The sequence below is a fragment of the Rhincodon typus genome, chromosome 10 (assembly GCF_021869965.1).
Source record: "Rhincodon typus isolate 14 chromosome 10, sRhiTyp1.1, whole genome shotgun sequence".
Taxonomy (NCBI): Eukaryota; Metazoa; Chordata; class Chondrichthyes; order Orectolobiformes; family Rhincodontidae; genus Rhincodon; species Rhincodon typus.
The window spans coordinates 44,130,470-44,155,893 of record NC_063341.1 but is presented as its reverse complement, the minus strand read 5'-3'; the positions used below and the strand labels follow the sequence as shown (position 1 = coordinate 44,155,893).

At 37.0% G+C, this 25,424-nt stretch overlaps 2 protein-coding genes across 8 annotated transcripts in view; one reads left to right on the top strand and one right to left on the bottom strand.

Annotated features, from left to right (window-relative positions):
- osbpl9 (oxysterol binding protein-like 9) overlaps window positions 1-6,148 on the top strand; it is a 121,667-nt gene extending 115,519 nt beyond the window's left edge. For all 7 annotated transcript variants that reach the window (XM_020528317.2, XM_020528316.2, XM_048601653.1 and 4 more), the window contains 3 exons: window positions 1,474-1,565; window positions 3,376-3,511; window positions 5,205-6,148. In XM_020528317.2, coding sequence (XP_020383906.2) covers window positions 1,474-1,565; window positions 3,376-3,511; window positions 5,205-5,279 — 303 coding nt within the window. In that variant the 3' untranslated portion in view covers window positions 5,280-6,148. The remainder of the gene's footprint in view (window positions 1-1,473; window positions 1,566-3,375; window positions 3,512-5,204) is intronic.
- A 2,361-nt stretch (window positions 6,149-8,509) lies between these two features.
- The window catches only part of nrd1a (nardilysin a (N-arginine dibasic convertase)), a 92,239-nt gene continuing 75,324 nt past the window's right edge, over window positions 8,510-25,424 (bottom strand). The window contains exons 19-26 of the mRNA XM_048602097.1: window positions 25,051-25,189; window positions 24,216-24,263; window positions 20,628-20,680; window positions 19,221-19,304; window positions 17,657-17,747; window positions 13,820-13,936; window positions 10,814-10,903; window positions 8,510-9,426 (exon numbers count right to left, since the gene is read on the bottom strand). Coding sequence (XP_048458054.1) covers window positions 9,232-9,426; window positions 10,814-10,903; window positions 13,820-13,936; window positions 17,657-17,747; window positions 19,221-19,304; window positions 20,628-20,680; window positions 24,216-24,263; window positions 25,051-25,189 — 817 coding nt within the window. The 3' untranslated portion in view covers window positions 8,510-9,231. The remainder of the gene's footprint in view (window positions 9,427-10,813; window positions 10,904-13,819; window positions 13,937-17,656; window positions 17,748-19,220; window positions 19,305-20,627; window positions 20,681-24,215; window positions 24,264-25,050; window positions 25,190-25,424) is intronic.

Genomic DNA, 25,424 nt, shown 5'->3' with positions numbered 1-25,424 from the left:
CTAAATGATTTATGCTCACATCGTTGCAACTACGGATATAAATATCATTTTATAGTACCCATTTAAAATATTAAATCAGTAAACCATTTAAATGTTACAGGACTGTTTACTAAACTAAAATACCAATACATTTCTTTCAACTTCTGCAGTTTAAATTATTCTCACCAAAGATGATAAAGAGCAATGGGTAAATCTACAGAAACGGTAGCAATGTAATATCCTCAACCTTTACTTAATGCCTTTCCAAACAAAAAAATCTATGCCAGTTTTTCTAATGTTTTAAATATTAGTGGCAATACATTGATGGGAAGACCAATACATATCATTTAACCATTGCTGTTTTACATCCCTATTTGCAACTGGATTACTATATTATTCATTTCTTTTTACAAGAGCTGGGACCAAACCTTATTTTCACTTCCTATTTTACATTTGTTAATGACTTGCGCTTTGATACCCTCCCCTCAAAGCAACCTTGGCTAAGAACAGTGAGAGATTCAGCTGATGAAGTTGGGATATTGAGACCAAAAGACATAGGAGAAATAGGCTATTTGGCCCATCAAGTACGGCTTGTACTCCATTGGGAGTGTAGGAGAATGAGAAGAAACCACATGTTGAATCCTCCTCAAAATGTTACATATTTCAAAGTAGATGTGGAGAGGTTGTATACTTTGGTGGGAGAATCTATAACTAGTGGGCATAATCTCAGAGTAAGGGGTCACCGATTTAAGAAGGAGATGAGGAAGAATTTCTTCTCTGAAGGTGGTGAATCTGTGAAATTCTTTACCACAGAGGGCTGTCAAGACTGGCTTATAAAGAATATTCACGGCTGAGATGGAAATATTTTTAATCAGTAAGGGAATGAAAGGGCATTTGGAAAAGGCATGGAAGTGGATTGAGGATGATCACATCGGCATGATCTCATTAAATGGCAGAGCAAATTTGATGGGCAAATGGCCTACTTCTGCTCCTAAGACTTATGGCAAAATCTGCTGATATGGGATAGTGTATTGAGTATTCTGTGATCAATTTCTGTCAATGAATAAACTATTCAAAGCCGTCACTTCTAATAACATCTCATACCAATAAGATGCCATTTTGTGATGGACATTCGATCTCTGGAAGGGTGAGAAATGTGATTTCCCTCCATGATTACCATGCCAGGCAGTAGCAATATCAGATGGAAATGCTGCTAGATGATCATTATGGATCTCTTAAGTAGGTGGAGCAATAAGCACCACCAAAGGAGAGGAGGAAAATATAAAATTAAAAACTAATTTCCTAAGTAGTCTACTTGAAATTTTGTAAAATCAAGAATGCAATGTTATTTCGTTCCAAGATATTCTTTATTTACCTTTTTCTGTTTTGTGATTAAAACTAATTTAGCATGAGTATCTGTCTGTATTTATAATTGTGCAAGATTTGATATGTCTTGTTGGTAAAACCGATGGGGACTTTATGGTTTTGATGCAGGAGAACAACATATTTATAGATACAAAAAAATTACCTATCATCAAGAAAAAAGTGAGGAAGTTGGAAGATCAGGATGACTTTGAATCCAGAAGGTAATGATTTATTTTCTCTCTGCTGCAGTTATGAGGAGAAAATTCTTTTTTTATCCTTAATAATGAAGGAAAGTGTCAGATAACACTCTGTATTTCAAAGTACACCTTTTGTCAACAAATATGGTAACTTGTACATTGGTTTCCAGAGTTTGGAAATCTGCAAAAAGGCTCTGAATTTACAACTAACAATTACTGTCCAAGATTTACCCTTCCCTTTTAACTGTATTTGTCAAGTGCAATCCTATCTCAACGGTTATTTTTTACAGTTGTGCATGTGGTGTATGTTCCTAAGAGGTTTGTTCTCCTCAGCATTTTGCTTTTCTCCTTTTAGCACTGAAGTACAGTGCAATGTCTAACCAACTATCACGTGGGATAATAATTATAATAGTAAGGCCATGCACAGAAATGGACCCAGTTCTTGGTTTCCATGTAGCAAATCCACATGTTGAAAAATGAGTAAGAACTCAGCTGTGCTTTATATTCACATTGTGAAAGTGGCTCGTAAACCTGAAAGGACTCTCGGACACAATATAGACTATTGCATGCCATGTGACTCAGCTGATGCAAATAAATCAAAAAGCAAATTTAATTTATTCATGTACTAATCTTTATCCGGATTTGGAAGGGTTGAATTCTTTCTTACGTTCAGATCTGAACTGAGTATAAGATTATGTAATAAGTAAAACTACAAATGCTTTGGACCTTATTCACATTTTGTTTTCTGGACTATGTATTATTGAGTAAAATAGTACTACTTAACCCACTGTTATGCCCCTTTATTCTGTAATGGTGTGGAGCAAGAACCCATTGTCAGAAAAGCTCTGATTATTTACCCAGGTGGTAAATTTAAGTTACTTAAGTCACACATTTTCTTGGAAACACTGTTCAAACTGACTATCCAAAATAGCTTTCTAACCTTTTTTTTTTTAAAAAGTTACCTCCTTATAACTGATAACTGCCATAAAATCCAAACAGCAAAAAAATACACGACAAAGTACATAATGATTTTATAGTCTTTTCTACTTGTCAATGAGAATCACCACAAACTCCTTTTGATTTCCATCCCAATATACTGTTGGCCACTCTCTGGTTTCTGCTCCCCTCCCCCCACCCCGCCCCGAGTTGACTGCATTTTTTAAGTACCACTGCCATTCTAAATTTCCATTGTCATACTCCTGTTGCAAAAGAAAACCAATATCTGACCTCAATTTTTTCAAATTATTGTCCCATTTCAACACCTGTTTGAATGTGTCTTTGCTTCCAAAATTAGTATATTTAACAAAAAAGGGTCAGGAAGGAAAAGACCAGCAGACCTGTAAAGCCTGCCCCAAGCCAAATGATAGTTGGAATTTTATGATAAGGCACCTTTCCCTACAGTCATGTAATTTCCCAGAAGAAATTAAAGAGAAACATCCAGCATTAATGAAATGTTAAGATACTCTCGATTCTGCCATTCAATGCAATAATGGTTAATCTTTTACCTTAACATGAGTAGAAATGTTGGTTTTCATCTTGGATTGGTATTCTTGCCAATTGTCCTGATTAGTGCAAGAGGAAAAGCTTCGACAAAATTTCGTATTTTCAGCAGTACTCGTGTCCTGTACAAAAAATCCTCAGCCGAGTTTAACTGAAGTGTGATAGCGACATGCTAAGAAAAAAGATCACCTGACCAATTGAGAAGGGGTTAACAAAGGCGAGCTGATTGCCCTCTTCACCTGGATGTAACAAATGCTAAGGCATGCAGTATTGTCTGATTGTCAGTATTGAATCACTGTTCTTATAAAAAATCTCCAACTGTGTTTTTCTTCAGACTTTGGAAGGATGTAACGCATAATTTGAAAATAAAAGATATTGATGCTGCCACAGATGCAAAGCATAGACTTGAGGAAAAACAAAGAGCTGAAGCAAGGGAGAGAAAAGAAAATGAAGTTCAATGGGAGACACGGGTATGAGACCAAGTTTCAATATAACCGTTTTTCTCAGAATCAGTCACTTAAATATAACTTAGTAATCATTTATTGTTTATTTTAGTTTTTGCCAGTTTTTCTAGATCTAAAGAAAAATGCTAATGAACATAATATGCCTTCTCTTTCTAAAAAAAAAGGAAGTTGCCAGTGTTGTCATAAGTGATGTGATCCAGATAAATTGCCACTTAGGTTTGTGAGGTAGCAGAGACTCGACAACAACTTCTCAATCCTTCTTGGGTATGGAAGTGTTTCTAGAAGATTAGAGTTTGTAATATTTTACTACTGTTCCAAAAGGGGGAAATCAGGAAACCTAACCCCCGTACTTCAAAAACATATAGTGACGACAATCCCAAGCAGAAAACGGGTTCATAAATAATATCCATACAGATTTGTTAAAAGCAGATCGTATCATGAGTTTTTGATAAAATTATGGGAGCATTCATGTGTAGTGTGGTTAATGTGTACTGTATCAAATCACATAAAGATCATGTTTGATAAAGAAATTACTTAATAGATATTTTAGCAAAATAGATGCACCTGAAATTGAAGAGATGTTGGCAGCAAGGATATGAAAAAGACAATTATAGTGAAGGATTGTCTTTCACACTGGAAAGAAGTATACAGTGGTGCTCCCAGGATACCGAATGGTGTTCATTTACCTTTAAGACGTTAATAACCTGGATGAGGTGCAAAGTTTGCAGATGAGGACAGTGGTCAGACTAGTAAAAATGGCTAGATGCGTATAGGATTAAATTTAAAGCCAATAAGTGAAAGGTGATGCATTTCAGAATGAAATGGGTAGTATAAACTAAATGGTAAAATCTTAAAACAGGTGCAAGAAGACAGGCCCAAGCGTTTACAGCCAAGTTTTTTTTTAAAGGTGGCAAGACTAGTTGATAAAACTTTTTAAAAAATTACATAATGAGTGGCTTTGATTGACGCATAAGAGTATAAAAGCAAGAATGATATTATAATCAATGGTTAGATCTCAGTTCATTTGTCTTAACATCCTTTGGAAAGAACATCCAAGAACTGGATGCCGTACTTAAGCTGAGGTCTACACAATGATTTCTAAAGTGTGACGTAAATTATTTCTGTAAATTTAAATTCTTTACTGAAAACATAACCTTTTCTATGCTGGTTATTTAATGCAAACGCAGTAACATGTCTTTATAAAATGTCCCCGATATTAAATTCAAGTGGTGATTTATTTGTCAACCCGGATAGAGACATTTCATAGGCCAAATTAGGGAGGACATTATGACCAAGTAGGATTCTGTCCATTGCCAATTTAAGCATTTCTTCCCCTTTACCACAAAGGTCAACTAAATAACGATTAGAAGCAGGAATTTGGAGTTCTGACTCCTCCACCATCTGCCAAAAAACTGACAAAATGCTGATGTTACTTATGGTTTCCCCAGCCAAGACCCTGGCTGAAATATACTAACCCAGCACAGACCAGGAATCAAACATAACCATTCAGACCAGGAGATGCTTTGTACTGCATTGGTCAGTGCCTTCAACTATTCAACAATTAATGGATCTCTGTGTAACTTAGCTACAAATCAGTACTGTCCTATGTATTTACTTTGAGTAATATTGCAGTGTTGTAATGTAATTTAATTGATATGCTTTGGAAACTGTCTTCTTAAATCACATTTTATCTCTCTAGGTGTTTCATGAAGATGGAGAATGCTGGATATATGATGATCCATTGTTAAAGAGGTTAGGAGGCAATAGATACTAGGGTATTCAACAATGTCTGAATAGAGCACCATTTAAAGCCTTCGAATGAAAAAAAAACACCCTTTCACCTGACACAAAATTTTGTATCAAGATTCTTAAATTTAATAGAACTATATAGCTTTGTGGTTACACAAATGCTTTCAGTGAGGAAATGCATTTTTCACCTTTCATCTGATAATATTTTAAGTGGTTCCTTTCTCAGGGAAATTGGACTTTAAAAAGGTGTGGTGGAACAATTAGCTCTTGTATGATATTGTGAAAAAATTCTTTGTGCTATAGAATGGCTGTTGAGAATGTTTGCTCCTACTCCACATCAAAAATTTATAATACTAGTTGCAGATCTCCAAGTTAGATTTACAAGTTCATCTGCCAAAATCTGCGTATACATTGAAAACAATTTTAAAAATGTCAGAGGAAAAAAAATCTTGGATATCTGAACAACTAAGTGCACTCTCTGTATTGCCATTTTAGATGTTTAAAAAAAAATAACACTTCCATACATTGTGTTCAGTCAAGTCCTACGTGCACCCATGTAGGGCTTTACTAGAATGTTTCATTACTGCTTGAATCTCATTTCATAGATGTGTACATATACATATATATATAGAGAGAGAATTTCATTAATACAGTGTTTCAAGTGTACTGATGCATAAATGTTTATATATAGATTGTAAAATGAAAATGAAGCCACTGATTTTGCATTATAATTTAACACTGAGGGCCTTATTAATTTCAGAGTGTTACCTTTGATTGAAGTCTGTTAGAATTTTATCCAAGGATGATACCTAACTGGAATGTGTAAGGTGATTGCAGCTAGTTTTCATTCTTCTGTTTAATGGAGTAACAAAAAATAAACCTTCATAAAGTACATTTTACAGTTGTCATAATTAATTTTCATGGAGTACTTTAGTAACAGTGTGAAGTGCTTGTGAATGTATATTAATCATAAAGACTATACTCCTGAAGTGCTTTTCAAATGTAGTTACTATTGTATTTCAGCAACTTGTGCATCACAAGGTATGATTTTTTTTTCATTTAATTACACAAGTGGTGATTTATTTGTCAACGAGGATATTATGACCAAGTAGGATTCTGTCCATTGCCAATTTAAGTATTTCTTCCCCTTAAAGTAACCAGAAAAGATTAAACTGTCCACAAGTGTCAAAGCCCTAGGATTATTCTGCCCTTTGTGTAGTTAAAGTATGCCTTCAGGCACGTTAAAGGTTATCACTTCTGCTGGGCCTACCACAAGTTTTCAAGACAGCAAATATGTGGTGTATCAGCAGGAAGGTGTCAATTCCAGTGGGACCGCATTTTTCAGTGCCGCATTTAAAGGCCACCCCGGCAGGCCTTCCTCAGTGCTAGCCTGCAGCATCACCTCACCCTCCCTTCAAGATGTCTTATACCAGATCTGGCCCAAGATCCCACGAGAAAAGAGAAATTCTCTTCCCTGGGCAGCCATAGCTCACCTGGATCTCACTGCAGGTCAGTGCTAATAGCCTACACAAGAGGACCAGGACTCCGTGCAAGAAAAGGATGAACAGCCACCTGTGCTTTGTAAGGGTAAGTGGCAACATCTACAGACTGACACTCTTAGGGGTATCACTCGGTTTACCCATGACACTGCACAGACATGTCACACAGATTATCACCTGCTCTACCATTCAGAACTTCCCTGCCTTCCTACTCCATCGCTTTACTCAATACATTAATGCTTCACCTTGATAGAGACAATATACTTAATCTTCCCTAACTATGCCATTTCTATTTACCAGTGCTTATTTTTATCTGCTTCATTGCATATGTGGCTTTATATCAGAAGCAAACCCTTTGCAAGCAAGCCCTCTAGCCAAACTGAAGTAAACATTATCTAGTCAGTGCTTCCTATACATATATTTAACATTCTAACAGCATCTCCCAAACCATGATCTCCACCATGATTTGTTAAAAGGTAATTATTGCTAAGTAGGAAGGAACAGCATTTTGCTAATTGTGAGTTTTTTTCTTTAGCCTTCTTCAGCCAACAGTTCCCTGCGCTGTGATCAATTACTGTATTTTTATCCTACAGATGCAAGCCTAGAGTGCTGACACTAGTGCGAACACCTCTATTGTCCCAGATTACTAATAACCAGTACTACTCGCGGTAAACGATCATGAGCAGTAGAAACCAGTCCAATTGTCTCCGTTCCCAGTTGCTGTCTCAGCTGAGCATGAGTTAGTTCAGTCCACAATAGAATCAAATCTAGATGCTCCTAGTCACTCTCCCTGTTATCTACACTGACAAACATTGATCAACTGATGTTGCAGAAGAGCCACGTAGGCTTTTGATCAACTTCCATTTCATTACTGTGTTTGCAGTGGTTATTAGATAAACTGCAGATTCCTGCTCTCACATTTTCCAAAATTAACTTCCCACAAATACCTTGAGTGAAAAGTAGGGAAAATGAGTAGCTAGAAAAGAACAAAGATGTACTTTGTCACCACTGCAGCTCAGCAATAGCATACATTAATCTCAATTGAAAATGTACTGTAAGAATTAAACTTTCATTTCTTAGAATGGGTAACAGTTTGATATATGTTATATAGGTTTGTGACTAGAAAAGAACTGAAATGATGGCACTTCCAAAACAATTGTTTTCCAGAAAAAAAAATTCAATAATTTATCTTCGCATCTTACTCAAATAGGCAGACTCCTTTTTTGAAGATTAGTTCCTCGGTCTTCTGATAGGATACCATGCAAAACCTTCTAGACCTTTAGCCTAATATTCAACTGTATAAGATAGCACTCATGCCAGGCTGTTTGGAAGGAGATATTGCTGTTTTCTGATTCATTTATGATACAACATTAAATACAGGATGAACAAAGCAATCGTGCAACCTTGAAATGATTCTGATTTTTAAAATACATAATATAAATTGGTGAGTGCTGGACAAAGTGCCTCTCATTTCATTCCAGACCTTTTCATATCTGCAGAGCGGGACAAAATGATTATGTAGTTACAATCAAAATTCTTGTGCTGAAAGCACTCATCTAGGATACGTAACTCATCTTGATTTCCTGAATTTCCAGCACCTCAAAAGGAACTCAAACATGTAAAGAAATCAGATCCATGGCTATGTACATTCATGAACAGCTGATAGGGTTTTTTCCTCCTCTCACCTTCTCCTGTGAAAATATTTACGTAAATTTTAATTTTCACACAATATTTAGAGAAAACAGAGCAATGCCTCTATCATATGGGTCATATTTATTCTGGTTACACAACCAGTAATTCAGACATGAAAACTGAAACTTTCTGGCCACATATACCCCACCCACCAAAATTCTAAATCATTAAAACAAACAGTACATGTCCAAAATAATTCACTCAAAGATCGGTTTAATGGAGGATTTTTTTCTTTGCAAATGCATCAGTTTGGTCTTTGAAAACACTATCTTGTTTGAGAATTAATCATTGGTTGCTTGCCACTCAAAACTGTTATAAATAAGTAGGTTTAAACAGAGGTAAAATAGGCAAAACAATTTTATAAGTTTGATATTCCTCTCAACCAAACCCACTAGTTTAAAAACAGGTCTGCCAAACACATTTAACACTTAGAATGCATCCTCCTGCTTCAAAAGAGTACTCTTTAAGTGTTTTAAACGACACTTCCCAGAAAGCAATGACAAACCAAACTGCACAATTATTCAAATATTTACTGCTTTTTTTGCCTTAATAAATTCTGGTGCCAAGTGCATCATTATTAGGTGATCACTAAAATACAGATGTCAAAATACACTCTAATTAGCTAGTTATATTGACACAGTTGCATATGAAGTTGCACCAATTTATGGTGAAATGCTTCTCCTCTTAAAGCAGAACACCAAGAATCAGGATTTAATTTTATACGTAAACTGCATATTCTCGGAAACATTGCATACTCTTCCTGTGACCTTCTCCAATTGACAAACATCATTTCAAAATTTTATGCAAAGGGTAAAGTTTGAGTTTTGAATTGAATGCAGTTATATCGTCAATGGTGGTTGCCTGCCCCATCTGAGCAGACACAGGTAAGAAAATAAGGTGACACGCTTCTCCCTGCATGAACTTTGATTCACATAAGGTGACATCGGTTACATCTAGTTCATGTTGCCCATGTCCAGTCACCTGCAAAACATCAAACCAATAGGAATTGGTACGTTTGGATTTCCTCTAGTAAAATTACTGAAATACCAAAAACAAATTTCATTGTTGTTTCCATGTCATAGTACTCATTCATCCACTAGCAAACAATACAATGACAAAATTAAATGGTGTACAATTTCTAATTGCAGTGAAGTTGCATATCAAAAAGGCCTATGTGCTTAAAACAGAATTTTTACAAGATGACTTTGGCGGTAGTGTTCACCACTTGTAAACTGCACAACTGAATTTACAGTACAGGAAACATTTGGTAAAAATACAGAAATCAATTTGAAATGGATGATAAGTTTCAGAAACTATGCACATTACACTTGGAGGGGAGAGGGGTTTGGAAAATAATTGTGTTGAGGATTGTTTATATGCTAATCATGCTAGAACGTTGTGCCGTGAATAATTTATTTGTCAAACAAAATGTGACCCTGTAAACTGAAGAATAAAGCCGTTAATTCATTCATTGTATGGGAATCACTGCGATTATCTTTTTTCAATGAACAGCAGAAACAAAGTGCTTGAGAAACACAGCAGTTCTGGCAGGATCTGTGGAGATAAATCTGTTTCTGAGTCCAATAATGACTTTCAGAAAATGAAAGCAGCTTTTTTTTATGCTAGTGTTAGAGGGGAATGGGGAGGAGCAGCAGATGTTGAGCATAACCTCAGCAAAAAACAAAAAGGCAGAGAAATGGTGGTAAGAGAGAGACAGATGTAAAGTAACTATAAATGTTAGCTGTGAAACAGAACATTTGTCATTCTGCTGAGAGCCGAGCCAAACCAAGATACAAACAAGACACAGCCAGGGAGAGTAGGAAATCTAAGAAAAATGGTGTACGGAGGTGATACTCTGAAGTTGTGGAACACCATGTTCAGTCCTCGTGGCTGTGGAGTGCCCAAGTGGAAAATGAAGTGTTGTTACTCGAGCTTGCGTTGAGCCTCATTGGAACACTTTTAAAAATGCTTTTAAAGAGCGTTCTGGACCACTGCTAATGTTTAGGTGTTCACTACATTTTACAACACAAGTGCAGGTAATTTTCTGTCAAATCCATTCATAATCAACTTATTGTTGTCATTGGAGCAGTCAGAGTAGCTTGACAGAGTATTTTTCATGGATTAAACTAGGAACAAGTTCTAAAATTGCATGGTTTGACTATAAATACATTTGAGGAAATGCACTAATCATTCAAGTTGGAGGCATTTAAAACAACTTGTTCTTTGTAAGGACAGTAAATATGTTTGCAACTTAATGCTTAGATGACAACAGTAAATTACACTACAAGAAATACTCTTCTACATGAGATATTACACACTAATGTTCATTTGAAATCAAGAAGAAATCTAATGGATGCACTGGACTTACATGAATACTAAGTTTTTTACTCTTGTGTTCTTTGTGGGTTCTGAACCAATTCACCAAGTCTTCTTTGGTAAATGACTGAAGAGCTTGAATCTGTTAAATCAAAAGACGTATGAGGATAGCAACACATTTGTCACTGTTCATAATGTAATCACAATTTTGATATCAATATTAATTAAAAGAAAACAAGACTTCTAAAAACTTTCTACAAATTGCCTACAAAGAATCAAAGGTGGTGGACAGAGGTATGTCAATAGATGTTTATATACACTGCTAGAAGGATTCTGATAAATTCCCACACAAGAGACACTTAGCTAAGGTGGAAGCATAAGCAATTGAGGGCACATTATTGATATGGATAGCAAAATAGTACTCAAAGTTGCAGGACATAACTACTGGTGTCTCACAGAAATGTGCTGGGGCCTCAATTATTCACAATATTCATTAACAACTTGGGATAATGGCATAAAGTCAAAAATCCAAATTTACTGATGACACAATTGGATAGCATTGCAGTCAGTGTTGCCGACAGCGTAAAATTACAACATGATATCGTTAGATTCAGTGAATGGGCAAAGCTGTGGCAGATGGATTTTAATAAGTAAGAGTGAGGTATCCATTTAAGACTGATGAAGGGTAGATCAGGGTATTTTGTACTTTCTAAAACCTAAATATAGTGGATGTCCAACAAGATTTAGGAGTTCAGGTATATAGGTCTTTAAAATGCCACAAACGTGCAGGAAATATTCAAGAAGACTAATGGAGTGCTGGTCTTTTTATATAAAGCACCAGAGTACAAAAGGTGCAGATGTTATGCTGCAATTATATATAAGACCCCTGTTAGAGCCACTTAGAATACTATAAGCAGATCCAGGCATCAGACCGTAAGGAAGGATATTTGGGCCATGGAGGGAATTCAACACAGGTTTACAAGGATGACTACCTACTTTCATATAAGCAAATAGGATACGTTATACTATGCCCCCTCCTCCATGTAATTATTATAGATAATTAGGTCATTCCACTAGTTAGGTCTTTCCAAGCTGAAAAGACCCATTAATTCTGACTGTGTGTGTTAATTTATTCCCACTCCTTGTTACTGGGTGTAAATGTATTAGCAAAAGCTCATATGCTGTGCCATAAGACAGATGATGTCAGGTTAATGACAGATGTTCGGCTACTAAGCTACCTCTTCCTGCCCTACCACTACCATCAGCTCTTGAACAGGGGAGGCTACGTTAGTGGTTCTCAACCTGCTGGAACCGTTCTGGAATCCAGCAAGTTGTGGAATATTTTGACCAATAACTTCACTATCATTGCAGTTACTTCCTTTAAACCCTTGGATGGAGGCCCTCGGGTCCTGGCAACTTGTCTGCTTTCAATCCAATTTGCTTGTCAATACTTTGTCCCTTATGCTAAAGCCGGTTATGAAATCTTCCCTCTCACTAGCATCGCGCTTATCTGTTATCCTTTGTTTCTGCTGTCCTCCTGAGAATTGGTAAGTGATTTGAAATATCTGCTTAATTTTCTGCCACTGCTCAGCCTCTGACTTTCCCTTTAGTCTATTTTTCCAGCCTGCTTTAGACAACTCTTTCTTCATATCTCTCTCTGTTAGAACCCTTAGTTAATCTGAGGACATTGGTTTGAGTCTCTCAAACTGAATTTGAAATTCTACCACATTGTAATCATTGCATCCTGAAGGACTATGAGATCTCTTATTAATCCTACCTCGTCAAACCAGTTAGAAAACAGGCCATCTTAGACTGGGTATTGCGTATTGAGGAGGGAATCATTGCCAATCTGGCCGTGCAAGACCCCTTCGAGATAAGCGACCATATTAGCTGATAGAGTTATTTTTAAATCAGGATGGACAGCGAGGTAGTTGGTCAGAGACTAGGGTGCTGAATCTTAAAAAAGGAAACTATGAAGATATGAGACATGTGTTGGCCTTGATAGATTAGGGAGAGTTGACAGTGGATAGGCAATGGCAAACATTCAATGAACACATGGGGGAACTGCAACAACTGTTTATTCTTGTCTGGCACAAAAGCAAAATGAGTAGGAGAGCCAATCCATGACTTACAAAGGAAATTAGAGATACAGTGTCTGATCTAAGGAAGAAGCATACAGATTGGCCAAGAAAAATAATATGTTTGAGGACTGGGATCAGTTTAGAATTCAGCAAAGAAGAACCAAGGGATTGATTAAGAAGGGGAAAATACAGTACGAAAGTAAGTTTGCAAGGAACATAAAGACTGACACTAAGGAGTTTCTATAGGTACTGCAGTTTCTATATATCTTTCTATAGAAAGGTATAGGAAGATGAAAATGGAGAGAGGCAAAGAAAAGACCGGAGATTTGTTTTTTTTTTTGTGACTGAAATTGGTAGTAGAGAAGCCACTTTCAGATGGGAAGATTTTGTCAGGGGAGTTTATCTGAAGGATGAGTTTGAGGACAGGTTAAAGATCAAAATCAAAATCATTAGGTTAGGATTTACTGCATACAAAAACACAGGATACCGATTGAAGATGATGGGAAAAAGTGACGTGTGTTATTTAGGAAGAGGTGCCAGAGCAATACGTAAAAAGAAAATGTGTTTTGATTATTTGAGCCAAACTGCTATTATGGTGGTTTCAGAGGATACAAATATTTAGTACAGCCAGCAGAGCAAGTGTAGCAAGAAGCAAGAGATTGTTCAGTATTTTTTTCTGTTTAACTGGTAAAGGATGAAAAGCACAAAAGAATTAGAAATTTTAATGCATTTCTCTTGGATTTCCCATCTGGTTAGCTCTCAGTTGAAATCTAACATCTTTAATCAATTAAAAGTGCAGGTATGTTGGTGTGGTCTACCAGCAAGATAATGGTATATTAAGAAATTGGAATAACAATTGTGTTAAGTGACAAAACTTAATATACAAACAAAATCATTTAGACTATATCTGTTGAATCAAGTATTCATAATTATGTTGCTTAAATTTATTATTTCTGCTTAGTATGTTATTTTAATACCTCGTGGACAAGCCTGTCGAAGAGATACTGTTGTGTAAAAACTTCATCCCAGTTTCTGTCGACTTCTTCTCCCAGATGTGTATCTTCACACAGTTTAAGTTTAATCAATGCTGTAACCTGTTAAAATAAAAAAAAATTGAGTTTGTGATCATGAAGAATTTAACTTGGTATGCTGGATGCTTGAAACCATAGATTACTCAGGTTCAAGTATCGTATTTCTCAAATTAAGCTATCCTAAGAAGCATAACGGGAAGGAAAAACCAGTGAAATATACTTTTCCCTTCAATAATTTACAGCTTGAACGTTTGGCCTGTGGGTCATTATATAATCAGTATTTCCTAAAAAAAAACTGACTAGCATTCTTTAAAAGACTGTAGAGCTGTGAAGGTAATACATGATACCACAATTAATAGATCAAATGGAAGTTCTGCAGTTTTGTGTCATTCAATCATGGATTGAGGGGTTCCTCTGTAACATAAGACCTCAGGTAATAGGTTCCACAGCAGTTACTTCCTTTCATTAGCTATAAACACTTCCAATGGGTTGTTATGTTCCATAAGCTCATGTCACAATTATCTAGCATCGTGTAACCTATGTTTTTCTAATTTACTGTTTGTAACCAGCACAAGATTTAAGGTGAAGGGCAGCAGGTTTAGAGGGGATGACAGATTTTGTTTTGCACCCAAAGGGTGGTGGGAATCTGGAACTCAACTGTCCATAAAAGGATGGTAGATGCAAAAACCCTCATGACAATCAATTCCCTCAAACCATAACGGACAGGAGTCTCAAAGACTTTGACTAAGGCAGGAAGGAGAGGTGCTTCTTGTTTCATAGTGGTTTCAGCCCATGGCAATTGGGATCTGAAGTGCATTTGAGAAAACAGGGAAACTAAAACAAAATTGTCAAGTGAACATGTAAGATTTGCCCACTGTCAAGTTTTAATTTAAGTTTCAGTAACCATGGACAAATACTAGATTTAATGTTCATGTGTGTTTTGGCTACTGTCTTTCAGGTTTAATTTCAAACAGTTTTAAAATTATATACTTTGTTCATGTTACAAACAGCAATGATGAAAGTTAAAAGTTAGAATTTATCATGAAACCTAATTGTACAAATTTAAAACCCTTTGTTAATGTAGTTCACAATAATGATCCCCAAATGACCTACAAAGTGAGAATAACTTAAAATTTGATGATCATTGGAGGTCAGTCAAATTAAGTGGATCAATAACTTGCATTATGTAGCACTTTGAAGATTGTAAATAATTCTAAAGCACGTAATCAGTAAAATTGATACTGAATGAAAGAAGGAGCCACGAAGACAAAGTACCGAGGAAGATGCTGAAGCACAGAGTTAGAAAGGCAATTCTAGAACTTTTGGTGGGCATATGCACAAGAGATCATAACTGCAAGAATATCAGAGCAGAAGGAAGTTAAGGATAGAGGGGTGAACAGTGAGAATTTTAAAATCAGGACATTGGCAAACCAGAAGCAAATGTGGGTCATAAATTTAATTTCATAAAGTTGGGCATGACATTGGTTCTGGATGAGCTTAAATTTATGGAGGCTGGAAAACGAGAGGCCAACATGAGTGTACTGGAATATTTGAGAGTGGAGATAACAGCAGCAAAATAAGAGTTTTAATAGTAGAAGAACTAAGGAGTGGCTGATATTGAGGTATTGAAGCATTCTGTGTTGGAGAGAAAATAGATTTGGAATCTCAGCTCGTGGCCATATAGGATGGTGCAGCCTCAGATAGTCTCGGCGAAAAGAGATCAAAATCAATAGCTAGGAAACAAAATTTGTGAAATGAGCAAGAGACAATGTTTTCAGTTTACCCAATATTTGATTGGAGGTTCCTTGTCTCAGGCAGGATTTGACATAGGGTAACCAGTCTGACAACACAGAGGCAGTGATAAGGTTGAAAAGAGGTGTGGCAAGTTAGAGCTGGGTGTCAGGGAATTAATGTGTCTGTTGATAGTATCATTTTTTAAAAATTCATTCATGGGATGTGGTGCTGGCTGGCCAGCATTTGTTGCTGGTCCCTAATTGCTTTTGAGATGATGACATTGAGCTGCCTTCTTGAACCAATGCAGTCCACCTGCTGTGGGTTAAACCAGAACGCCATTAGGGAGGGAATTTCAGCATCTTGACCTACTGACAAAGAAGGAACGGCAATATATTTCCAAGTCAAGATGGTGAGTGACTTGGAAGGGGACTTGAAGGTGGTGGTATTCCCATGTATCTGCTGCCCTTGCCCTTCCAGGTGGAAGTGGTCGTAGGTCTGAAAGGTGCTATGCAAGAATCTGTGGTGAATTTCTGCAGTGCATCCCGTAGTTAGTACACAATGTTGCTACTGAGTGTCAGTGGTGGGGGGTGTGGATGTTTGTGGATTTGGTGCCAATCAAGCAGGCTGCTTTGTCCTGGTTGATGTCAAGCTTCCTGAATGTTGTTGGAGCTGCATTCATTCAGGCTAGTGGGGTGTATTCCATCATACTCCTGACTTGTGCCTTGTAGATGATGGACAGGTTTTGGGGAGTCAGGAGGTGAGTTATTCACTACAGTATTCGTAGCCTTTGACGTGTTCTTGCCGCCACAGTGTTTATGTTGTGAATCCAATGGAGTTTCTGGTCACTGGTAACCCCAAGGATGTCGATAGTGGAGAATTCAGTGATGGTAACACCATTGAATGTCAAGGAGTGGTGGTTAGAGATTGTCTCTTATTGGTGATGATCATTGCCTGGCATTTGTGTGGCACGAATGTTACTTGCCACTTGTCACCCCAACTTTGGATATTGTCAAAATCTTGTTGCATCCGAATATGGACTGCTTTAGTATCTGAGGGATCATGGATGGTACTGAACATTTGTGCAATCATCAGCAAACATCCCCAACCCTGACTTTATCATGGAGAGAAGGTCTCATCTAAATGAGTATGTTTTAGATATATTCATTGTAATTTTTCTGTAACTATTACAAACAATTTTTCAAATTAAACCATATTCAAATGCACTAAGAAGACCTGGACAACATCCAGGTTTGAGCTGACAAATGGCAAGTAACAAGCAATGACCATCTCCAACAACAGAAAATCGAACCATCACCCTTTTACATTCAAGGGTATCACTAATGCTGGATTTCCCACCATCAAAATCCTGGGGTTTTTCATTGTCTAAGAACTAAACTAGATTAGACATATAGATACTGTGGCTAAAGAGCAGATCAGAGGCTAGGAGTCCTACAGCAAACCTCCTAACTCTCCAAAGCCTGTCTACCATTTACAATGCAAATGTCTTGAGTCTGACGGAATTCTCCCCAGATGTTTGGATTAATGCAGCTTCAAAAACAATCAAGAAGCTTGACACCATCCACTGTAAAGCAACCTGTTCAATTGGTGCCACATCCACAAACATTCACTCCCTCTATAGTTGACACGCATGCATCTACAATACCATCGACCAGATACATTGAAGAATTCATTAGGATTGCTTCCACAGCACCTTAAACTCTCAACAACTACCATCTAGATCAGGGCAGCAGATCCCTGTTACACAACCATCAGGACTTGGAAATATATTGTCATTCCTTCACTATTGCTGAGTCAAAATTCTGGAACTCCCTCCCTGATGGTACTGTAGATCTACCTAAAGTAAATGGACTGCAGCCATTCAAGTTGGTATCTCAGCACCACCTTCTCAAGGGCAACTGGAGATGGGTAATAAATGCTGGCCCAGCCAGGGATGCCCATATCTCAGAAGTGAATTTTAAAAGAAGGTATCAAAACTTGCTTTCATGAAAGCCATATTGAATTCCTTATAATATAGTTAATCTTCCTCACCTGAGAAGAGAAAGAATCTTGACTCATTGTTGCTAGCTTTGCAGAAAAGCTCTGAAGAAATTCTTCTATTTTGTCGTCCACTAATTCGGTGCTGTTTAAGATTTTAAATGCAATTAAAATTTAAAATTGCAAATCAGTAAAGATATTGGAAAATAGGATACTCTAAACAAAGATATAAAATGATATTCAAATGTGTAACAATTGAGAGTGGGAAAGACTGAGTTTCCATTTAATTAATAACAAATAGATGAATTAGCATAAGGTGATGTTAGAAAATATCCATGAATTCACCAGACACCAAGCACAATGCAAACAAGGTTTGACACTTCATACAATGTCACAAAGTGGGGGGGACTAAACCCTCATACTATTTTATCTTGGAATCAAGCTGGATCTTCAGTTTAGATTGCAAATGAAAAATCATAGTGCTTAGATTAACAAAGATGACACAATGGTGGATGCTCTTCTGAAGTTGAGGTATGGATGCATTACTCAGCATTGTAAAATGGCATCAGAGTCTCTATTTGGCTGTGTTCTACTTAACTGGGACTACTTGTGCCAGTCCTGGGTTATAATTGGTAGACATTCTCTATCCCTCAGCAAGCAAACACTTACTTAAAAAGGCTGTCGTTCAAGAGATATCATGGATTGATCCCATCTACATTATGAAATGACAGAGTAAAATTTTGTACATAATCTCAACTCTATAACGATTGTACCAGTGTTGGAGCAAAAGTAATACCGGACAAAATGTGGGAACACGTTGCTTCTACACCCCTCTGTTAGAGGGTTCAAGGTGATTACAGACAAGAGAAAATATCCGCACAGTCGTATAAATCCGCCCTGAAAAGCTTCACAATTCCAACAACGGCTACCTTTCTTAATTCTATGAATAGTTCAATTTCTCTCTTTCTAGAACAGAACACTGAGCAAGAAAACCTGAGAACAGAAGCTCGAAGGAAATTTAATGACTGTTGGTATTTGGTATTTCAGCTAGAAAAATGGTCAAAGTCCCATGTTGTTTCTTTTAAGGAAAGCCTGCTGTACTTTATGTCAATCAGGTACTTCTAAGGATACCCAACTTTCCTCTGGAATTGGGTCCCACCTGCCAAGAGGTGCCTGCCAATCAAAGGCAAGCAGCTCCTGTATTTGGCAACACCACAGAGCAGGCAGTGGTAGCTGCCAAAATAGCAATCCACAATCAAACCTGGGTCTCCCACCCTGAACTTAATTTGGAAAGTAACAAGGATGTGGTGAAGATCAGATATACCACCACATTACCAAATTCAATATCCTTCCTGCCTCCTAGCTCGCCACTTCTGGCAGCACAAGGTTCCTTCCAATAATGGAGCACAGGAGGGTAAAGACGAGAAACTCTTCCACTCTCCCCTAATTACAAACTGTGGGTTGGGGAGGTGGTTGTGGGGGAGGGTTTACCATTTTATTTGATGCTATACTTTAAAAATGCTTGCACAAAAATTAATATTCAAGTCATTCCACTTCTGTAATCTTCAGTGATCCAATGCCTTATTCATAACACAGATACACTATAAACAAGACTCACTTAAACTTCGATGCCTGAGTTTCCACTGTAACAGAAAATCCCAAGATTCCAGAGGTATTTCGGCAGGAAGGATACACATGGTATCTGAAATACAGAACATAAAATGATATGAAGAAAGCCATTCTTGAACTAATAAAATAAGCAAATAACATATATTAATAAGCTGCACACTCTAGTTGTTTGCTGTAGTGGTGAGCAATTTAATGGAATATACAATAGGTTAGGTTTTTGTCAGGGCAAAGAAGAAGCTACATTTAAGTAAACCACGTACCTTCCTGTTAATCTTGACTAAAATTGATTTAATAAAACAATGACCGTTTTATGCAAGTATTTGAGGTTCGCTTGTATCTGCAAACCTATTAAGTCACTAACCTGGGCTATGTAAGCCTTAAGATAGACACAGAAGTGTCATGAGCATTGTAGCAGTTCAGAAAGATCTGAACAGACAAACATACTATCAAATTTTCTCAACCAGTTGCAAACATGGTGAAAATAATTTTCCAAATCATTTAGTCTTGTAAACAAATAAAATAAACTAATAACTCCTCATTGTGCAAGGAGAAGAAATACAGGGCTTTAAGATTTTGTCCTACTATTAATCAACACAGCAACGTTTCTTTACTAGTTCAATATTACCATGCATTTTGAAAAGAATCTTTGTTAACAAAATAACTTTGTTGTACCTAATTTGTCTCTTCCATATTTTAATTCTTGATTCATGTTTTCCTCATTTACTGTTTATAACCAGTGCAAGAATGTTGTCTGTCCAAACTAAACTATGCATATTTAACATTAATCTTCAAATGTGAACTGGGACCCACAATCGTAAAATTTTGTAGAAGGTGATGATTACTTAACACTATGGTGAGTGTTCCATCAACATTCCCCTCTTGTTCCTTTAAGATCCAGTTACACCATCCTATTACATGTTTGTATTCCTATATTCCCAATGTTTTGGATTCAAGAATTAAGTACATAGTTTTCCATTCTAAACTGTGAAACAACTTAGTCCTTTATTCAATTTAAACCCGAAGTCTGACATAATTTAAGCAGAATGCTGTGGATGCTGGAGATCTGAAATAAATGCATAAAATACTCGGGAAACTCAATAAAGTCTGGCAGCATGTATGCAGAGAGAAAGAGTTAACTTTGAGTCCAACAAACAGTCATTTTAGACTCAAAACATTAGCTTTGTTTCTCCCCACGGATGCTGCTCCCGGGCCAGCGACTTTTTTCTAGCACTTTTGATTTACATAGATTTTTCATTATTCTTTGCAATCTTCATGGCATCCCGCAGTACAGGTGCTTAGTTCACAGTACTTTATCAGTAAATTAGAAAACAAAAATCTTGCTGGCAGTGATCCTGATATACTGCAAATTATTAAGCGTGAACAGAAAAATACCAACCCAAGTGTTTCTTTTGTCCTTAGAAAATCAAAGCAAGGTTCTTCCATATGCATCTGAAATCCAAGCAGAAAAATCTTAAAAAACAAAAAATACTTTGTTCTCAATGAAGTAGTTTTTATTAAATTCATTCATGGGATGACATGGGCACCACTGGCTGGGCCAGCATTTATTGCCCATCCCTACTTTACCTCAAGAACATGGCGGTGAACTGTTTTCTTGAAATGCTGCAGTCCATTTTATTAGGGAGCGACCTATAGGATTTTTACCCAGCAACACTGAAGGAATGATGATATACTTCCAAGCTAGGATGGTGAGTGGCTTAGAGGAGAACTTGCAGGCAGTGCTATTCCCATATATCTGCTACCCTTGTCCTTCTAAATGGTAGTGGTCATGGGTTTTGAAGGTGCTGTTCTTGTAGCCACAGTATTTGTATGGCTAGTCCAGTTCAGTTTCTAATCAATAGTAATCCTCAATATGTTGATAACGGGGGAATTTGGTGATAGGAATGCCATTGAATGTGAAGGGGTAATGGTTAGATTCTCTAGAGATGATCATTGCCTGGCACGTGCATTGCATGAACGTAACTTGACATACATCAGCCCAAGCCTGGATATTGTCAAGGTCTTGCTGCCTTTGGACGTGGCGCACTTTGGCATATGAGGAGTCACAAATGATGCTGAACGTTGTGCAATCAAGAAATATCACCATTTCTGACCTTATGATGGATGGAAGATCATTGATGAAGCAACTGAAGACGTTTGGGCCTAGGATACTAACTTAGGGAACTCATGCAGAGATGTCCTGGAACTGAGAAGACTGACCATCAACGACCATCAACTCTGACTCCAACCAGTGGATAGCTTTCCCCCTATTGTTGACTGGCACTTGTTTTGCTAGGGCTCTTTGATGCCACAATCAGTCAAAGGCAGCCTTGATGTCGAGGGCAAGCATTCTCAGTGCGCCTCTGAATTCAGCTGTCTTGTCCATGTTTTAACCAAGTTTGTAATGAGGTAAGGAGCTGAGTGGTCCTGGTGAAACTCAAAACTGAGTGTCAGTGAGCAGGTATTGCTAATCAATTGTTGTTCGACAATACCATTGATGACCCTTTCCATCGTTTTACTGATGATTGAGAGTCAATATTTATTGGTGGGTTGGATTTGTTTTGCATTTTGTATACAGGAGGTACCTGGGCAGTTTTCCACACTGCCAGGCAGATGCCAGTTCTAGTGCATTTCCCTTTTAAATTTGCATAGAATCGTGATATATAATGTATTTCATGAATGCAAATTTCACTGTATGTCTGTAGGAATTGGGAGATTTATTTGAAACAGAACTCTTACCAACTAGATACAGACAAAAGAAGAACTCCAACTGATTATTTTTCTAGTCTGGAGCAAACTTAGCTAAACATCAATGGAATGCTAGAACAGACCTCAGTTATCCTGTATTAGGGAAGCTTGTAAATACAATCAACTGTACTGCTATTCCTAGTTGCTACCCAATGACACAAGAAGGAAAGTGCCAGTGTGCAGACCACAAGAGATGTCAAGATCAATTCACAATGCACAGGCTCGTTTGAGAACAGAAAAACTGCATTGGCTGCTAATGCAATGAAACTACACTTTGTCATGAGGTATATTATTCCTAAAAGAAAAATCAATATAAATTACAGATTTTGTTTTTACATTCACTAATGGAACATGGACACACCAGCTGTCTGAAGTTGCCTTTGAGATGGTAGTGGTGAGCTGCCATCTTAAACGACTGCAGTCCATCCTGCTGTAAGTTGACTCTCAATACCATTAGGGAGAGAATTCCAGGATTTTTTAATCCAATGACAGTGAAGGAACAGTGATATGTCTCGAAGTCAGGATGGTGAGTGACTTGGAAGGGAACTTGAAGGTGGTGGTATTCTCATGTATCTGCTGCCCTTGTTCTTCCAGATGGAAGTGGTCATGGGCTTGGAAGGTGCTGTGTATAAATCTTTGGTGAATTTCTGCAGTGCATCTCGTAGACAGTACACATCACTGTTACTAACAGTCAGTGTGGAGGAAATGCATGCTGGTGGATGTGGTGCCAATCAAGCGGGCTGGTTGGTGTCAAGTTTCCTGAACATTGTTGGAGCTGCATTCATTCAGGCAAGTGCGGAGTAATCCATCGTACTCCTGACTTGTGCCTTGTAGATGATGGACAGGCTTTGGGGAGTAAGGAGGGGAGTTATTCACTGCTATGTTCGTAACCTTTGACGTGTTCTTGTAGCCACTGTGTCCATGTCATGAGTCCAGTTGAGTTTCTGGTCAATGGTAACTCCAAGGATGTTGATAGTAGGGGATTCAGCGATGGTAACAACACTAAATGTCAAGGGATGATGATAAGATTATCTCTTTTTGGAAATGGTCACTGCCTAGCATTTGTGCGGTGTGTATGTTACTTGCCATTTGTCACCCCCAGTCTGGATAGTGTCTAGATCTTGGTGCATTTGAACATGGACTGCTTCAGTATCTGAGGAGTCATGAATGGTACTGAATATTGTGTAATCATCGGCGAACATCTCCACTTCTGATCTTATGATAGAGGAAAGGTCATTGATGAAGCAGCTGAAGGAGATTGAGTTTCATATCAATTGTGGAGAAAATATTTTGGATGACAGGCCAAACCAAGGTGACATGGCCTTGATATATATTCAGTTTTCCAAAAGCTTTTGACAAAGCCCCAGAAGAGAAATTAATGATTGAAAATATGGGTCCAGAAACAGAAAGTAAGTTATTGAACAAAAATTGACTCAATGGAAAACAGAACATTTCCATGAAGTGCACTGCTCAAGTTGAAAATATTGTAATATTGGGTTACATTATCTTCAGAAGAAATTGTCCTTGCAAAGTGGAACTGTGCTAAATAGGTTGTATTCATCCCAAGTTATCCTGAAAAGCTGGTATCATGCTTTCTTATGAACCATTTTAATGGACTTGGGAGGAAAGAAAAGTTCTGAAGAAGGTTCACTGGTGTCTCTCTGCAAATGCTGCCAGATCTGCAGAGTTTCTCTAGCAATTTCTGCTTTTGTTTGTAATTGTCTTAGGTCTTATATATTCTTGAAATCTTTTTGTACACAAATAAATTTATTAATAAGTGAAGATGTTTGTATTGTATTTATTTATCTAATTTCAGCAATTGTAACATTCAATGGTTATTACTGGAACAAAGGAGAATGTTTGTTTATTTTCACAGTTATTTCAACAGAAAACACATTCTACCACATTATTGAAACAAAAATTCTAAATAAACAAAATGGGTAACCGAGCAAGATATTTGGAGATTATGGATGGTGTTGAATGGGATTAAAATGGACAGTTTCAGATGAAGAATAATGTTCAAGATAGCGTATGAACTATATTGTAACATTAAGTTTTATAAAACAAGCAAACCCTCCCAAGTTTACAAATACCATCAAGATATCAACTAAGCAAAGTAACGAAGAGAAAGATCACCACTATTTGACAAACATTAATGTGATTGCAATCATTCTTTCAACCTTTGCGATGTTTTAAATTCTAATGTCACGTAGGAAAAAACTTAGTACAATTCACTTACAATAAGTAGTTCCATGAGAGCATAATCCTTTACTTTCCGAGGACCTGACTGAGAAGCAAGATTAAAGTTAACTGATGGTTCTTAAACTCTTAATGATCATATAAAGATAATGAACAGAACTTCAAAATGAAAGGGCAAAGGCCCATATAATAAAGTGTCAAAGTTGGCACCTGTTTTTACTTTAATATTGATATAGTTGTACTATATATAGTTTTACCTGTTAACAATACATATTTTTAAAAAAATAGTATACATATAAAACATTAATCAATTGTTAAGAAGTTTATATTGAGCAAAGTTATAAACTATAATGTTAAAATAAAGATCACATTGAAAATATTCTCTAAAAATTTACTATAGTAACAAAGGAATACAGGGAAAGACTGACACAATACGAACATCAAGATTGTGTTGTTCTGATCTTTTGAATACGTAAGTGAGTGCAATTTGGATGTTAATGTCACTCTTTCAGTAAATACAAATGCATTTTTTGATACTTTAAGCCTTCTTGACTTTGCCATAATTATGGCATGAACATTGCTTGTGAATGTACATGTGAATATTACAGCATAAAAGATGTTTCAATAAAAGTAATATTCAAAGCAGGTGCAGTTACACTTCTCAATGGAAAAATTGTGTTTGCTATCTCAGACTGGTTATATTAAAGGTGCTGAGTGATGTTAGTTATGTTCTCAAAGGGAAAAGCAAGGGACTTGTCATCAAATGTTGTTTATTACAGGTAAGTGGTAGTCACATTAACCACAAGCAGGGTTAATCGGACAGCTTAAATAACTAAAACAAAGTGAAAAACCATGAATTACTTTTAGTTACCCACCTGGTAATACACAGTGACCTCCGAATTTGCATCATGTTTGTTGAGAGAACTCACTTTACACACATGTGCTTTATTCGGTAATTCCACTACTTTGAATTGGACAGGTACTGACTTCACCAGTGGCTTACACTGCAGCTTCCTGTTACATAATTAATATATTTCTTATTCACGATCAGAAGCACAGTAATAAATATCTAATTTTAAAAATCTAGCATGAGATAACTGAGTAAATATATATTAATAAATACAAATGATCCCTAGTAAGCCAAGGCAAATCAGTTTTAAAAAGTGGTGGACAAAGTTTTAGAAACAGTAGTCAAGAAAGAAAAATAACAGGCACTTAGAGACATTTGGGTTAATTAAGGAGAGTCAGC